Source organism: Gouania willdenowi, chromosome 5 (genome assembly GCF_900634775.1).
Source record: "Gouania willdenowi chromosome 5, fGouWil2.1, whole genome shotgun sequence".
NCBI classification, from domain to species: domain Eukaryota; kingdom Metazoa; phylum Chordata; class Actinopteri; order Blenniiformes; family Gobiesocidae; genus Gouania; species Gouania willdenowi.
The window spans coordinates 14,055,217-14,073,989 of record NC_041048.1 but is presented as its reverse complement, the minus strand read 5'-3'; the positions used below and the strand labels follow the sequence as shown (position 1 = coordinate 14,073,989).

General features: G+C 38.5%; 1 protein-coding gene across 2 annotated transcripts in view; it reads left to right on the top strand.

The window, feature by feature from the left end:
* iffo2b (intermediate filament family orphan 2b) overlaps nt 1–13,988 on the top strand; it is a 46,718-nt gene extending 32,730 nt beyond the window's left edge. The window contains exons 2-8 of one of the 2 annotated variants that reach the window (XM_028447404.1): nt 616–676; nt 3,177–3,272; nt 6,886–7,056; nt 8,476–8,618; nt 10,375–10,576; nt 10,685–10,783; nt 12,784–13,988. In XM_028447404.1, coding sequence (XP_028303205.1) covers nt 616–676; nt 3,177–3,272; nt 6,886–7,056; nt 8,476–8,618; nt 10,375–10,576; nt 10,685–10,783; nt 12,784–13,011 — 1,000 coding nt within the window. In that variant the 3' untranslated portion in view covers nt 13,012–13,988. The remainder of the gene's footprint in view (nt 1–615; nt 677–3,176; nt 3,273–6,885; nt 7,057–8,475; nt 8,619–10,374; nt 10,577–10,684; nt 10,784–12,783) is intronic. The other variant, XM_028447406.1, reaches the window with a different exon arrangement.
* Nucleotides 13,989–18,773: the final 4,785 nt, after the last annotated feature.

The window sequence follows — 18,773 nt, the reverse complement described above, 5'->3', positions numbered from 1 at the left end:
TGAAACATATTTTAATAATTGTTAACTACGTATGTGTAGAACTGTACATAGAACTGTACCATGTACCGTTTTGCGTCAAATTATCATTTAGAATTTTTTATAGAATTTTCATGGCAATTACAATCACAGTCAATTATCCAAACCAAACCTTAGTTATCAATTACGCGATTGTCATTATAATTGACCACAACTTAAACCTATGCATCAAGTAGCTCCTTCAAAAGCAGTGTTTAAGTGTATTTCCGGTTTTAAAATCAAAGGGTGGTCACACTAATCTTTAGTCCGACGTCAGAGAACAGATTTCAGCCCATTGAGACTTCACTCAACACTAAAGGAATCCAATAAAGATACCCCACCCTGTAGTTGCTCAAACGTTGGAAAACTATTCAACTTGTTCCTTCTTCCAACTTTTTATTGAGGCTGTGGGGCTTTAACTATCCTTATACAAAGGATGGGGGGGTGTTAAAGCGGGTGTGGTTGCGCATTGATGGAGGACTTTTTGTAATTTGAGTTGGGAGTATTTGTCCCACTGAAGTACCATAACTGTGTGTTGGGCCTCAGGGAAACAGGCCCGGCAGGAACTGACCACCCCCTGTCCTGTGTCCTGTGTTACAGATGGGAGGAGGAGTTGTCCAGACGCCAGCAGCTGGAGTGCACGGTGGAATCCCTGCAGCAGGTTGGGACACATAAACATTGAAATACATCCAGCTATATTTCCCAGTACCCGCATGTCATTAAAATCGTACAGGATCCTGCATGCAAACAAGCAGCACAAATCAAATCTGAGAGAAGCCGTTTGTACCCATGCATTAAATGCCCATATTTTATCATGAATTAAATATGTCTGTGCACTGTATTCGTTTGGATATGCATATAAAACGACTAGTTCAGAAATGGCTACATGCTGGAGGGCGTGTGTCAGACTACGAAAAGCATGTTACAATCCCATTAAGAGGAAGCTGCTGGCCCTGATTTAGATATGACTATCAGATATCACCTGCATTCGGCCACTTTGTTACTATTCACAGCAGCAAAATGTAATAATCACAGAGGCAAAGTGTGCCATAGGCTCAGGCTCCACCCAAACCCTCTTCTAATAGACATCCATCCTCTGTTCTGCTGATCGATCTGTGAGTGCAGGCGTGTTTGTTTTGTATTCTGGGTCAGCAATTATGCAGATAGTGACGCGAAGCAGCTCCTAACTTTGGGGTTTTAACCTTTTAAAGGAAACTGGCTCATGTAAATAGAAGAGGCACAAATCTGACCAGAGTAACATTTGTGGAAAAAGTCATTTATTGAAAAAACTTACACACCTCTTGTGATAAACTCTCAGTCCAGGGCAGCCCAGTCTTATATTGTTCGTGACAATGACATGAACTTTAATTAATATTGGCAACACAATTACCGCATAATTACGTGCTGCGTGACACGTGTTTTGTTCGCGCTGCGTGCCACTATGTCATTATGTTGTGGCGCTTCCTGGTGTTGATTGCAAAGCGATGCATTTTATTGTGAGTTATCTCCTTAAAGCTGCAGTTTGTAGAATCTGTGAGACTGTAATGGAGGCAAGGCAAGGCAAGGCAAGGGACTTTTATTTGTATAGCGCATTTCATACACAAGGCATTTCAATGTGCTTTACGTGATCAACAAGTGCAACAGAAAACATTAAACAGTTTAAAAATCCATAAGAACATTGGAATTTGCTGTAAAAACTATAAATCAACAATAACATGATTAAAAAAACTCCCTCTCAGTCACACGCAGTAGAGAAAAAGAGTGCCTTTAACTTGGATTTAAAAATGTTCACATTTGATGCTGACTTCAGCTCTGCTGGTAGTTTATTCAACCCCCCTCCCCCCTCTGTCCATTCAACAGCATCTTCATTAACGTGCATGATGTGAAGCTCCCTCCTCCTTGGATATGCGTGTCCGAGGCTTACACGTGATTTATTTTTTTTTTTATCACTCTCTAGGTTATAATGGATTTTTGACCAAATGACACCAAAAATAACTTACATACAGCAGCTTTAACCATAACCATAACATTAATCCAAACCCTGTATGAAGAGTTGAAATAAGATGTAATTCAATGAAATAACTTCCCATAGAAACACATTGAGTTTGATAATTATGTCCGAAGCAGAAAAAAGCACAGTACTCGTAATGGCACACATGAAAAGTGAAACAATTACCATACTTTCATGACAGGGTCTCGTTTCCTGGTGAGACCGTGTTTTTCATGGTCTACACCTGGTCATCCAGGTCAAGGTTAAGGGCTGTTTTGAGGCGTGCAGGAAAGATTGTGGCCGACCCCTCCCACCCCGGTCATAAACTGTTTCAATCTCTCCCTTCTGGAAGAAGGATTCGGTCCATCAGGACCAGAACCTCCAGACACAAAAACAGCTTCTTTCCCTCTGCCACCATCCACATGAACACACCCCAAGTCACCCACTGAACCCCCACCCCCCCCCCACCCGATCACCACCTCCATGATGACATTATCTGCTGCACTATATATATATATATATATATATATATATATATATATTTATCCTATTTATCCTTTATTCTCTATCTATCCTTTATTTATCCCTCATCCTTTATATTTATTATAATTATTATTATTATTGTTGCTGGTTTTTTTTTTCTTGGTTTTTTTCTTTCTTTTTTTTTTTTTTTTTTTTTTTTTTTTGTGCACCAACTACCAAGACAAATTCCTTGTACTGTCCTAAAAACTGTACATGGCCATTAAAAACATTTCTGATTCTGATTCTGATTCAAGTCTACTTTTAGTGGACGGCTGGGTACACATGTAAAGGTTTCCAGTTTAATGCATGTCCCTGAAAGAGCTGAAAACATTTGCTACTTGAAGTGAGATTTTCAGCTTGAATAATCAAACAAACAAATGCAAAGACACATCTGTCTGAAAGTTTTCTGTAACAACGTAATTTTCCAAGAATATTTAATTTTATTCCAGATTTAAGTTTTCACTAAACACCTCAACTGGTGAGAAGAATTGATATTGTTATCCGGAGTTTCATTGGAACAGCTGGTCAGCTGTCATGATACGTTACCGGGCATTCTTAATATCTATACACTGTTCCTATATTCAGCAGCCGTGTTCGTTCTTCGGTTTGTGATTAAATGATGATGACTGCGCTCTTGTTTCAAACACAGAGTGCCCAGGAGTCCACAGAGATCCAGGATGAGCTAACCGAAAAGGTGGACAGGCTGAAGGCTGAAGTTGTGGTTTTCAAGAGCCTGATGAGCGATGTAAGTAATTGTTCTGGGGGTGGGTTATGTCACCAATTCATTTTCAGGCTTTACAAAGAACTCCTTTCATACTGAGCTACATGTACCCATAGGCGGAGTTTGAGATTCTTACCAGGGCGGGCAGCAAAAATAAATAACTAAAAATAATATATATATATATATATATATATATATATATATATATATATAGAGAGAGAGAGAGAGAGAGAGAGAGAGAGAACGTCTCGAGTTTCGCTTCACAAATAAGGAATGAAAACAAGTTTACCAATCTACCTGTTTTTATTATCATGTCTGTAACATAAGTTTTAAAAGTTATATTATGGACCTGCCAAAATAAATGAAAAACGCAGCTTGAAATATTCAGCCCCCACTGTAACTTAAAGAAGGAGAGAGTAAAGTTGCTCAAATTAAGCAGTGTTATTATTCATTATTATTATTCTACATGATATATCATACAACACTCGATACATGTGCTTTAATATGGGAGATACAAGTTAAAAGGGAGGGAGAGACTTGCTGGCAGTTGTAATTCACTAAGTTAAACAACAGGTAGGACAGAATAAAATGATTCATATGGATTAAAAGCATTTAAAAGTCCAACATCGTAGATTATGCCATTAAAAGTCTCTAACAACGTTACTCCGCAGTCCACATTCGCTGATTGTCTATGTGATCCGCGGACGGTGGATGCCGATTTTGCTGCAGGGGAGGCCGGCGACTAGATTATCACAACACCGCTCAATCCACCGCTTTATATCTAGACACTGAGTGCAGGGTTTGCTTGTTCTCTGTTCCAGCTGGCTTGTTTTCTCAGTGAATCACTACAAACAACAGACTAGTGAGTCTATGGAGCACCCACGGTGTCCTCCATGTTGTAAACAAAGCACTGAGCTGCTACGTTAAGCAGGAGGGTCAAATGTCATCGGCTGCTGGTCCTTTAAAACTATTTCACTTGATTTTATTTTGTGAGCCTTTTAATGTTATATCTCCGCTTTTATCATATTGTTTTTTGGCACCTAAATTATTTGTGTATTGTGTAAGTTGTTATAAAAAATGGAAAAACTGTAATGAAACCTTTCAACCACTGGGGGGGCAATGTCCCCCCGCAAACTCTGCGTACGCATAGTGTACCCATCACATTAACTCTTACCTACTTACCTGTTACTGGTGGACCAAGGACCAATGAAATGGTGAGTAACAACCTCTATATACTGTAAATAAAAGTGATATTTACACAATTTCACTGAATTTGAGTTGAACAGGCAAGAATGGATGGACCACATAAAGAGGCCAAATCTGATGTAAAACTACAAAAAAACTGTTTTTGTCTATGATGCCAGCTGCATTCATAAAGTTCTTTAAAAACAGCAAACCCCTCCCAGTCTTCTTTAGTTGAGCCCACAGCAAATATTTGGTTTATCAAATCCCCTGAGACCATAATCCATTGAAAATAGCACAAATGGCAGTTGTAGATGAGGACTTCCTGTTCTTTAAGGCCTGTTTTGTTCCCAGGCTGATCTGCTTCGGAGTGTATAACATGGTAGCAACACCACACTGCTGCCGGCCCACACACAGCTGCTGTTTGCTCAGGGATAAACACAGTGGGATGCTGTGTTATTTCTCTCAAAGAAAATTCACTCTTCCGCTGGTTTTCCCTTTGGCAGTATTTACATAGTTGTTTTTACATGTTGTGTACTTTGTGTTTAATGTGTGACGTCATAGGCGGGTAAGATGTAGATGTTTCATCAGGAAACAGGGTCATAGTGAGCAGACTTCCCGTGTTTTATGATTCTGGGTGGATGTGGTGACTGATGTCATTGTGCAGAAGAAGAATTAGTCATTAAGTTAAGGCTTTCTTTGTGTGCAGAGTCATGATGTGCTCCTGCAGACACAACGGTAGAGAGAAATGTTTGTGTGGTATTAAAGCAGCTTTTCTGTACAGTATTATTCAATTCTGTCATTTCATCTCTTATATTATTATTGCTAAAGGCTTAGTGATTTATTTTATGGGTAGAATCTCAATGTGAAGACAAACTACTATTCATTCACACAGTGTTATATGAAAGTAAGCCACAGCTGCTCCGCTGCATTGATGCCATTGTGCATTAACCACACAAGATCAAAAGCCACATTTTCAGCTAATAATAAACAAACCAATGAACTGTAATTGATAAAATAATCTGAAATTCTGAAAAATGAATCTATAGGATAAATTGTTTCTTTTAGTGATGAGGCAGGGTTTTGTAGGAATAAAATGATGTCGTCTGCATATAAACTTAACTTTTGCTCTGAATGTTTCCAATGGATTCCTGTTATATTAGAATGTTGATGGATGGCAGCAGCTATGGTTCAATAAATATACTAAAGAGAGATGTAAAGAGTAGGCATCCCTGCCGAGCCCCCATGTGCAGTGTGAAGCGTCGTGAGACGTGTCCATTAGTGAGAACTGGTGGCTTTAGGTGAAGTGTATAGAATTTTAACCCAGTTGATAAATGGTTCACCAAAGCCAAATCTTGTGAGTGGGTTGAATAGAAATGACCAGTTTACTCTGTCGATGGCTTTTTCTGCATCCAAGGTGACAATGACAGTTATAGATGGTTGTGTTGTTGCATGTTAAATAATGTTGAAAAGTTTGCGGGTGTTGTTGGATGAATGTCTACCATTAAAACTCATTCACTGCCAGTTACTTTCAGAGCAGCCAACCCCGTATTGCCAGGAGTTTTAGATGATTTTCACTGATTTTTTAAGACCCACAGAATATTTTGTCCTATGACAAACAATCATGTAAGCACCCGATTCTGAAAGATTAGACTCTACTTTCATTAAAAAATAATTTTGCTTCTAGCTTGTTTTGTTCTTCCATAATCGGCAGTTGAATAGAGGCAAGTTTCACACAAATCGCCAGTTTATTTTTTCTGAAAAAACCTGTCAGTGACTTTGAAGCAATTTTTTTTATTTTAGTGACACCTCAACATTAGTTTCCTTCTATAAAACTACAAAAACAATACTGAGACCGAGCTTTTGATGGCAAAATTATAATTATTTTGCTATCTATATCAGAGTTGAATGGATTTCTTACTGTATTTTGGCCGTCCTCCAAGTCTCTCCCCCTGTTAGTTCCCACACAGGCAACTTCCTCCTCATCCCCGACATGCCGGGTGTCACCGCTTCCATCATTTTTTGATTATTTTCTCTCACCATCACGACACTCAATATTCCTCTTAGTTCTACACATGCTCTGGTCGAGTGTGCGCTGCTGTGAGCTGCTAGGAACTTCAACATCAACTCTCGTAGCGCCATTTTCTGTCTTGTGAACTCTTTTCCTCTCCCTCTGAACTCTGCCCATCACGGGTGTTCTCTCATCCAAAGGTGCGCTGCTGCCACCTACTTGGCACCAGTTGTTCACTACATCGATATTCACGGGAGACCTTCTAGCAACCCCAGCCGAAAAACACAGTTGACGTCTTTAGACGTCTTTGGCAGTCAATGAGTTAATGAAACTGTTTGATCTGGGTGGATAATGGATGGGGTTACTTTTTTAATACTTAGATAATCATTTAGAAAATAAGTTAAAAAAAAAAATAGTCTACAACAGCTTCTCATCTGCTCACAGCAAAGGACTGACCTGGACACTAAGATCCAGGAGAAAGCCAGGCGGGTGGACATGGACATCTGCAGGCGGATCGATATAACAGCCAAACTGTGTGACGTGGCTCAGCAACGCAGCTCAGAGGACATGTCAAAGATGTTCAACGTCAGTCCTGTCAGGTCGCTCCCAGAGAAGGTTAGTAGTACCCCCCCCTTACCCCACACATGTTTATTATGTGTGCTATCTGACAGTCAGTGCAGCTAACACAGTATACCGTCTGTGAGGCTAAACTGTCCGTGGCTCACAGTGTAACATATGAAAACATGGCAGCAAACAGACACAGCAGTGTATCTTATTGATTACTCACACACAGGCAGTTACACTCACACACACCCAGATGCCTACGAAGAATGAAAAACTAAAATGCTGACGCAGCAACCGCTCTGCAAGCAAGGTTATCTAATTGTGCCAACATTGCTGGATAAAGCCCAAATATAAAATCCTCTGCAAATGAACTCAGTGGCTTTTTCATTGACTTTTGTTAATATTTGTTTTTTACTTCTTTGATTTTTTTTTTTTTGGTTGCTTTAACATGATTAGTGCTGACATGTACAGTAGATGGGCAGACAGAGCAGCTATAATCTATGCACACACATGCAAAGAGCACTAATTCATGTCTTTTTCAGGGTTTTAATCTAAATCAGTCCTAATAGTATACATTAATTAGATTTTTTAGTTTGTGGGAGGGATCTGTCACAAATTTTGTGTGTCTTTGTTAATTTTGTGTTTGTGGTGGTGTTTTCTTTTTTTTAAAGCATCAATTAACATCGACACACAGTAACATTGATGCTGTGACATTGAATCATGCATAGATCCCAGATGCTTATAGCAAAATGCTAATGTACAACACCTGTCAAAGGACGGCTTTTAAAAGTTGGGAATTTAAGAGAAAATGGTAAAAGACAAAGATACCTCTACACAATATAAAGAAGAATGAAAATACAAATAAAGTAAGAAAATTTCACATGCTCCCTTCAGCAATTGTGAAGAAATGTAGTGTATTTTAGTCACTGTTTATTTTTCTGTTATTTTGTACAATTTTCTCCCATTTTGTTTGTACTTGTTTTATGTTTTTGGATTCACTTTGTGATTTTATTTATTTTTTCTTGTAATTTTGCACATTTTTCTCTCATTTTGTTTGTATTTGTTGTTGTGTTCTTTAGGAGTCATTTTCTATGTGTTTGTTGTCGTCTTGTGTGTTTTGTGAGTAATTTTGACATTTTTAATTGTCATATTGTGATTTTGAGTCATTTTTGTGTATTTGTGTTGTTGTTTTGGACATTTTTGGGTACTTTTCTGTCATTTTATGTGTTTTGGAGTAATTTTTTGTGCAAAACATGTCACCCCTGAGCTGCCAATTGCCTATTTCTGAAACAAATGCATAAAAGTAAAATGTATCGTTTAGGGGCGCTGCTGCATCACTATGTTGGGATTTCAAAAAGTTGCAGTAAATGAGATCATTAGCAGATAAACGTCTCATATCTCTGTTTAGCTTTCATTGTGTCTCCTGTACTTGCTCTGGTAAATTGTGCATTGCTGTCTGTGTGTTTGCAGGGTGCGTGTTGCAAAAGAAAAGAGAGAAAAGCGGTGTCTGATGAGGAGACGTCTGAGATGGATGCTGAGGCGAGCGTCTCGGAGGAGGAAGTCCCAGCGGCGCTCAACATCACGGATGAGATGAAACGGATGCTCAACCAGCTGTGAGTGACACCACAAACATCTGTCCACCCTCTAACACACAAAAAAAAAACAATAAATAGAGAAAAGCAATCAATCCATTCTGCATTATAATACATTTACAGTACATAGTGCTTTATTTAGAAGCTAGAATACAACCACAGGGCACAACAGTGAAAATGAAAATAGAAAAAGCGTGACATGAATGAATGTGACAATGACGGGGTGCATAGAAGCCTTCATAAATAATGAGAGAAAGACTGGACGCACATAGAATGAAGTCTTGTTGCATTAACAGTCTGGGTAACCGAGGAGAAGTGATCACGCAAAATTCCTTAATGAGACATGAAATTCACGTGAAACCAATGAAAAGAAGCAAATTCTATAGATTTGTTTTTTTTTTCCTCTGGCTTGTACCTGTTTGAACTCCTGCTGCAGTAACTACTGGACATTTGTGAATGAGTTTCTAACTGATCAATACGGCTCAAACTGCTGCTGCTTCTGCCTTTTGCTGTGTATGTGGTGAAAAACAAAGAGGACCAACTCACTATGAGGCATATGGGTCAATGACAGATAAGGATTTTCACCGCATGATAATTCATGAAATGGGTATTATCAGGCAAGGTTTGCATGAATATTGTGATGGAAATAAAAAAAAAAAACAGTAATACTACTAGGACTACAGTATAATATAACTAAAATAGCTCAGAAAAAAAAATTTGAATACACGTTTTTTTTTAGAATCCAGTTTTTTTATTTTAAAAATTCCAAATGTGAATTGATTATGGATAGCAGATAAGAAGCTACAAATGTGGTGGTGAAATTATTGCCATTTCGAGAGTTTTCAAAGTCCTGAATTTTTTTTTGTACTACATGCAAATATTTATTCAAAGGGATACTCCACCCAATTTACTACATATTTGGTATTTTTTATGCATTTAATCTGTTTTTTACTAAAAGAAATGCAGTTGGACAGAATATTTAAGTCAGGGATGGGGAACTCCATCATAGCAGGGGCCACAGAACTGTGATTGTATCTGATCCGAGGGCCACATAATCAACATTCATGTAAGCATTAACACGGGAGGAAAGGGTTTTATCTTTTTTTTGTCTTGTTCTGTGGTTTTGATGTTTTGTCAGTTTTTAGCCATTTTATGTGTTTTTGTTATTTTTTTTTTTTGTAATTTTGTGTATTTTTCAGTCGTTTTCTGCATATCGATTTGTGCATTTTTGGGATCATTTTTGCTGTTGTTGTCTATATATTCCTGTCATTTTGTGTAGTTTTGTTAACAGTTTGTGTGTCTTTGAAGCTATTCTGTAACGTGTTGTTTTTTTTGTGTGTTTTTGTAGTCATTTTGTTTCAGTGGTTGCTGTTATTTTGGGAATTTTTTGTGTACTTTGTGCATTTCGCTGCCGATTTGTGTGTTTTGGGAGTTATTTTGTGTATTATTGTGGGCTTCACAATTCCTTCCAACTTCTTGAATTACAATTTTTGGGGGATTTGCTTTGGGAGGCGCCAAAATTAGACTGATGGCCACATGTGGCCCACGGGCCGCCAATTGCTCATGTCTGATTTAGGTGCTGGTAATGTTGATTGCTGCTTTTCTGATAAACTATTGAACTGCTCTTCAGATAAAGTAGTGAAATACTTGTTGGTTTTGGACTCTTCTTCCTGCCTTCCTGTCCTCTGTGTGACCTCTTTCTCAATATGGTGGCTGTTACACTTGTCCTTTCCTTCTCTTCTCTCTCTCCTTCCTTTCCACTCCCTGCTCCGTGCAGACATTGCTCAGATAACTCCTTTGTTGCCAGGCGTGAGACTTTTGAAATCGACGACGACTGCGACAGTCTGACGTGGGAGGAGAACGAGGAGACTCTGCTGCTGTGGGAGGACTTCGCCAACTACAACGTGCCGTGCGCCGCCATCGCCACCAACACAGCCTGCACGGCGGCCTGTGAGGGCAACGCTGAGGCCGCTGATCCGGTGAGTCTGCAGTAAGGGTCATCAGACCATGTGGATGACTAATGTGGAATGCTGGCGCAGACACTCACTCATGCATGATGAATGAAGCCCTCGTCTGTGCTCTCTAAGGACTCCCAGGATGGAAGTCTTGGCAGCCTCATTGATGAAACGGAGTCGCTGTTCAAGACCAGGGAGCAGGAGTACCAGGAGACCATCGGACAGATTGAGGTAGACTGAGCTGCTTCCAGGGTTGGGGCCAATTACATTTTGCAATTGGAATTACAATTATATCTTCAATTGTCCATGTTCCATTACAAATCAATTACGGTTACGGTGACCATCATTTTTCCCAATTATAATTAAAATGACCATTATTATGTTTTCTCTGAAAGTCATTTACAATTACATTCTCAATTACTATAGTTCAATTACAATTAATCATAATTACTGAGCCTGAAATAAAACACCACATAAAACGTGTCTTTCCTCTTGTGTTAGCTTTCTATTAGCATCTCTATAATAATGGCTCAGTTTTGACCTATGTCTTTTAAATCAGCTGTAAAATACACCAAAAAATAAATATAAATGTAAATAAATATCTGTTGGTTACCTTGTTAGGCTAACTAATCAATGAAAATATTGGTATTAAAATGTTTGGTGTGGGCAGTATACGCCTCGAACTTGATATTTTCAAACTTGTAACATGGTTCCCCAGTTTTCCATTTAATTAAAATGTAATTTATGATTTTAATCGAGTTTACATGCCAATTACCATTACAAAGTCAATTACCTGCACTCAGTTAGAATCAAATTATGATTAAAACCGCAACATATTTTTTCAACTAGAATATTTGCAATTCCTGAAGAAAATGCTAGTGAGGATGCAGCTACTGCCCCACGTCGCAGTAGCTGCATGAGGGAACTCATTCATCCTTTCCAATTTAAAAATGGGATCGGAGCTGAAAAGTCACTGCAGCTGAAGGGTTGTACATCAAAAACAGTTGACGATAGAGACATTAGATAGCTGGATATTTTAAAAGCTGAATGGTTGAAATATTTCAAAAATGGCTGAAGTTCAAAGATGAAGGGAAAAAGTTATAAAGTGAGGACATTTTTGAACAAAGAAATCACTAAAAAGTATTTTTGACAAATGTTCGAAATCACAAAAGTACAAGGACCCCAGATATCTGCGACTGAATAAAATGCTGTCATAATAAAATAGCAGCAGTGACGTGCCGTGAGCACTAGGGTTGGGTAGGCAGGGCGTTGCAAATCGAGACCACCAATGTCAACGCCAATGACAATTTCATATGTTTCTGCTGGCAAGTGTTAATCTAACAAAATCAACATCGTAAAACACCATTAAATAAACATAAACAATTATTTAATATAGCCTCCATACTCTTCCAACAAGATATATCTCATGACACGGCAGCGCATCTGTTGTTTGTGTTGGAAACACAGAAACACAGAGAAAATGTCAACAACAACAACTCAGAACAGCTTCAGTGAGGCGCATCCACAAAGCCAATCCTTCCATTCACTGTAGAAAATACGAACAATTTTCTGACCTTACCTTTGCTGAAGGTCTGGTAGCTCAGGTGTTGGTCTGCCATCTTTTAAAAGCTGTCGTTTTTCCTCAAAAGAAAGTTTGTTTATCGTCTCCTGTAGTGTTATCCCGCCCACTGGCTAGAGAACGTAGCAGGCCACGCTTTATCAATTCACTAATGCACTGTGAACTTACGTTTAGCATTTAGCATTGCGTAGTTACGTCCAAAGGCAGCGTAGAGAGCTGCCTTTTTACGTAAATGGTTTTCATCTTGGGGAACTGAGCAATGTGCTTTTGGGAGTGGGGGTGTGGCCTCCTCCTGCCTTACAGTGGAGTGAGTCTGTGCAGCTGTACCAGGAAATAGTGATGTTTGGTCATTGAGGCTATGAAAAGCATAAAATGCTGACACTTTCAAACTTATAGGTATCGGAAATGGAAAAATAAACAATTTATAATTATATTATAATTAAAGCAAATAATCAAAATATCAATTCACCCTTGGGTAAGCACTGCCTACCTTGCCTACCCTGACTGCACGTCACTGTAAAATAGAATAACAATACGTCATGATTGTAATTAATTATCAATTACGCGATTACAATTATAATTGACCCCATGCTGATTGCTGTAACGATGGATGCATTACCCATGTCTGTGTCCTTTGTTCTCTCTCTTTCAGCTGGAATTGGCCACAGCGAAAAGCGACATGAACCGACACCTGCACGAGTACATGGAGATGTGCAGCATGAAGAGAGGCCTGGACGTGCAGATGGAGACGTGTCGCAGGATGATCAAAGGTGGCAGGAACTCTCCGTCTGTCAGCTCCGCAGCCAGCAGCGACTCAGGGAACACTGACGAGATCCAGGACGAGATCTCAGATAAAGAGGCTGAGGTTCCTGTCAGCTGATGTAGAAGTAGAGGGACCCTCTTTTCTCCTACTTATCGGCTCCTCTGGCCATGGACCAACTCTGATATGGGTCTACGTGGCTGTGATGTCTGGGTCTGCTGATGCTGACCCAGCCGTGGTGCTCTTTCTACACTTTTCTGTTACTAAAGGAGAACAGAGAGAAAGCTGTGCTCTGTTTGTAACTGTGCCTCCCTCATCCCCATCAAAGCTTCACTGGTTTCTAAAGAGGAAAAGACTGTCACATAAAGTATTTTTCCAATCCTGTTAAGATCATTTTTTATGCTAAATGTTTTCCTTGTTTCCGAACACCAAATCCGACACTTTAGGAGTGAAAAGTAAAAAACATCTATATATTTGAGGAGATTTTCTTTTATTTGGTACCTCCAGTGTTGTTTTCAGTGCAGGCAGGATTCTGTGTTTGCATCCAAATCAAACTGTCCGTAGATTAAAGTTTCCTCTGCCGAGGAGACAAAGACGAGTGCAGACGGATGGCGTTGGAGCTCCGATGGTTTCTGAGGGAACTGTGCAGAGCTGCCAAAGTAAAAGTAGACAGAGAAAAGGAAAGGAGCACATGAATCAAGTTCTATGCAATCCAGCTGTCCTTCTATCTGGACCAGCCTTTATCCTCCTCGATGTTCTGATGAACCACCATTAGCCTTTTTAAGCAAAGCAGGTGTTTTTTATGCTTGGGTTGGTTGAGAAAAAAAAAGTGAGTGTGAGACTTTTTCATTACCTATTGAAAACTGAAGCAGCGCCCTCTAGTGAATTATTTCTTTCAAACATCCTAATATGATCCTTGATGATGATGATACATTAATGCATACATAATTAAAGCCTATTGGAGAACCTTGACATTTTTGATAACTTTTTTCTTACTTTCATACATATGTATATACAGTGGTGCGGAAAAAGTGTTTGCCCCCTTCCTGATTTCTTACTTTTTTGCATGTTTTCCACCCTTAAATGTTTCAGATCATCCAACAAATTTAAACATTAGTCAAAGACAACACAAGTAAACACAAAATGCAGTTTTTAAATGAAGGGTTTTATTAATGAGGAAGAAATAACTCCAAAGCTACATGGCCCTGTGTGAAAAAGTGTTTGCCCCCCAGCTCCTGTTAAAACTGTGGTTGATCACACCTGAGTTTAATGTCTGTAGCCACACCCAGGCCTGATTACTGCACACCTGTTCTCAATGTAGAAATCACTTAAATAGGACCTACCTGACAAAGTGAAGTAGACCAAAAGATCCTCAAAAGCTGTAGACATCATTAAATCTGTAAATCTATCAGTCTGGAAAAGGTTATAAAGCCATTTCTAAAGCTTTGGGACTCCAGCAAACCAGAGTGAGAACCATTATCCACAAATGATGAACTTTCCCAGGAGTGGCCGTCCGACCAAAATTACCCCAAGAGCGCAGCGACGACTCATCCAAGAGGAAGAACCCCACAACAACATCTAAAGAACTGCAGGCATCACTTGCTTCAGTTAAGGTCAGTGTTGTAAAACACTCATTGCAAGTTATCGTAAAAGCTTGAATGCAGTAGTTGCTGCTAAGGGTGGCCCAACCAGTTATTAGGTTTAGGGGGCAAACATTTTTTCACACAGGGGCATGTAACTTTGTTCCTCATTAATAAAACCCTTAATTTGAAAACTGCATTCTGTGTTTACTTGTGTTATCTTTGACTGTGAATGTTTGAATGTTTAAATTTGTTTGATCTGAAACATTTAAGTGTGGAATACATTCAAGAAAAGTAAAAAATCAGGAAGGGGGCAAACACTTTCACACCACTGTATATGTATAAATATATATGTTTGTTTAGATATATAAGGGAAAATGTTTTTGTGTTTTGGACTTAGCATCTTGTTACATTATAGACCCCTTAATGGTCGTGGCTGGAGGCAAAAACAGAAAACGCCACTGGCTAAAGACAGTGGAGGCTAGTAATGTTACAGCTTTAGAATGTTGTGTGTTTGGGTGCCAGAATAGGAGGAATAACGTCAGTCGACGTAAATTCAAGTTTTATAGGATTCCAGCGCACACTTGTGTTCAGAAAAAAGGAAGACAATTGTGGTTTTGCCTCCAGGCTAAGCTCTGTCCAACAAAAAAAATGTCAATGTTTACAGTCAAAGGGTCTATAGACCAGTTTTATTACTAATTATTTTTTTTTTAAATCACATTTTGGGTTTTATTGTTACATATCGGCGTCTAACAAGGCACATCCTTAAATCTCAAATCTTTTAAATTTTCTTTTACATCTCTGGTTTATTTTTAACCATACGTTGCTTTCTGTGTAAACCTTGTGCCGTCCTGTGGCTGAGGTCACTGTCCCAGTCTGAACCTTTTGTTTTTCTTCCTCTGGCTTGATGCAATAAAAACTGTTTCCAGAGGGCTGTGGGCATATGGCTGCACTCCCCACTTGCTTCCTTTCTTTCCAACCCTAAATCTTCTACTTGTAGCAGTTTCTTGTAGTTTCACAGCTCAAGTGTTCAGTGCCTCCTCAGAGAACGTGAGAATAAAAAGCGATGCCGACATGGCACCTTTTGTCAGAATGTTGGTTCAGTTTGTTGGATCAGAGACAAAGTGCTACTTTAATCCTGGACTTTACAAAATGCTGACATACAGTACACTGGCCTTTAGTTGTTTTTTTTTTGTTTGCATGCATGTGGGAAGAAATCAGTCCATTGAATATTTTTTGTATGTTTTTTTTGTTTTTTTTTTTTAAATATTTACCTGAAAAGCTGCAATGCCATGTGTGTTCTATATTTTTGATCCAAACAGTATGTGTCTGAACTAAAATGTTTAATTCTGTTTTAACCAAAAATACAGTTATAATAATCATGCTTATCTTTGAATAATTTAGCAGGGATATTTGTTGTCTAGTGTATTTTTATTTTTTTTTGTTCATTTACTGACCACAACAGTCAGACCAGTAATGTGTAAACACACATTCTGTCATGTAAGAGTCGATATTAAACCAGCTTGATGATTAATGACAGATTAAGAGCCATACATTTACTGACGATCACACCAACCAGCCGACCTAAGCAAACTTCTCTGCTCTCATTCTTTCTATGTCTGGAAAGCTGCAGCCTATGGGTGTGTGTGTCGAGTGGGTGCTTTATTATTTTCAACTTTTTATTATTTAATGCAGGGTAAAAACAAAAATATAATGTAGCTGAGACCTTTCTGAATGTCACTCAACCTGTGCTGTTATAAAGCAAGTTTTTAATAGTTCAATGTGAGCATGTTGTTTACACTGAGCACCATTTGCTCTGTCAATATGTTCTTTGCTTGAAGTCAGATGGGGTAAAAATCCATCATGTGGCATCAAACCGGATTCAGATAACAGCGCTTACATTGCTTTGGAATATTCCTGATTTTATGTACACGCAAAGGATTTATCAGCCTTAACTTCTTTTCAGGGTGTCGTTCTTATCCTGGGTTTATTGATTGATACTGTGTTTTCCAGTGGGTGACGGGCCGTTACAAAGTGAATGTACTCAGTTAACTCTGGAGAACTAAATAAAATGGTGGATTGGACAAAAATAAAATCATTTTTGACTTGATTTAATATGTTGATTTCAGATTTACAGTGTCAAGAGTGATTGTTTGTGATATATATGTGTGTATGTGAGGTGGAGTGCATAAGCCTGTACATTGAGGGAGGGATCACTACAGCTCCCTCACGCAGGCTTTTAAAGTATGTAAATAGGGTACATAATCCTCAGATTCCCCCGAGAATGTCCAGATTAGAAAGGGCGTCCATGTAGTATTGAAAATGTCCTGTCTTTGTTTGGGTCTATATGCAGAGCTGTCAAGCTTAAAGAGTGACAGTGACGTAATTTGACCCATTCTCACGCCACACGACATTTCTCACGCTTATATTTCCCCATTCAATACTCTATTTATTTTTTTTCATGATAATGAACTTTGGTCCTCGTGGCTTTCCGTAGTTAGAGTCACTCTAATTGATTGACCGAGATAACCAATCCATGTCTCCTTGTGACTAAATCTAACCAACCACGGCAGGCATTACGCAATAATAAACCAATCAGAAGCAACGTAAGGCGGGTCTTGACGAGCCGTCTCTAACTAGTAACTTTCATACACAACACGCGTCGAGTCGTCGACATGCTTTCAGAAAGTAAGTAAGTTTCTAGAGGACTGACGCCATCTGAGACAGTATGTAATTTTGTTCAGTTTATATTGCTGTGTGTGTGTTACAGTGTTAGTTTACACATCTAAAAAACTAACATTTTGTGTGTGTGTCTCTGACTCACGTGTGTGTCTATGCTAGACATTAACTTAAATGAATTAAAACTCTTATTCAGCTACTAGCTGTGTTATGAACACTGCTAGTAGCTCAATTGCACTTGTAGGTTATATCAGCATAAATACATAGTAAATGAAACTGTTCTTATTTGATTATTTTTGTATGTAATAGTGTCTTTCGATGAACATTGAGTCTGCTGCTAAGGCATTCCTTCAATCTAAAAACACTTGATATTATAATGTTTTTATTTATTTTTTTTCTTTTACATGATTTGCTTTTTAATGACCTTTCTGTTGCAGACAAGGAGAGCTGAGGTAAAGGTAACACTGCCTTGTGCCACAGTGTTTTAAGCCTTAATGCCTCTGTCATTAAGGTGTCAAAATCTGAGACAAACACCTCCAACATGAGACATGTCCCCAGCTAAATGATGGAAAGTTGGTTGGAATGAAATATTGATAAATAAATGTATTTTATCCAAATTCTTGTTACAGTTTTTATTTTTAATGCATCATATCACTAAAGTCTCACTCTTGCCATTTTCTGAAACTTGGCAGCCCTGATTTATATATATATATTTTTATTATTATCATGCATTGCTTATTCATTCTTTTTTATTTTCAATAAGTAAAAATGAAATGGGTAAATGTTCTGATGTATGCAGTGACGTGCTGTGAGGTAATGACTTCTCTGGATTCAGATTCACACATTTATGAACCCAATAGAAGCTTAAATGCATTTAATTTAAAAAACATAATTTTAATTTGTAAATAGAGAACAGTTATTTCATTGTAGTTTTACTTTTATTCTGCCATTGCAAGATAATTTTCTAGCATATATTGTATGTTCTTGCAGTAAAATGGTATGACTTTGAATGTCGTACCATTGCGTCCCTCCCCTGTTGTGACTGCACGTTACTGGATGTTTGTACAAAGTAAAGTTATAAAGGCATTAACTGATTATCTTGATGAAATTCATACACTCAATTCTCACTTTATTTTTTGGTAATGCATTAAACACATTCTTGTTATATATATGTCCACTACAGGTACCCTTTGAACAAATACTGCTTCATCTGTTCATGATTTCTCAGCCCAGCGCTGCTGTACTCTCTTTTATAGAGCAGCCACGATGGTCATATGGATAAAGTAGAACGTGTGGTACCGCTTCTTTGACCTGGTTTTTTTGGTGGTACAGTGATATGAGAGAACATAACAGATCCAACAGATATTCATGAAGATAAAGATGACCTTTATTAGTCCAACAAGAGGAAATTTACACACATTCAGCAGAAGATAAATGGAAAAAACAAAACAAAAACAGCATAATAAAAAATAGAAGATATACGTATAAATATTTGCACCACCTTTGATGTTCGGACACTAAATAGTCACCAAACGTACAGTCAAAAAAACTTGAAAGATACACAGACAGACAGAGCAATGCATGTCCTATTACTCATCACGTTGTGTTACAGCGATGGTGTTA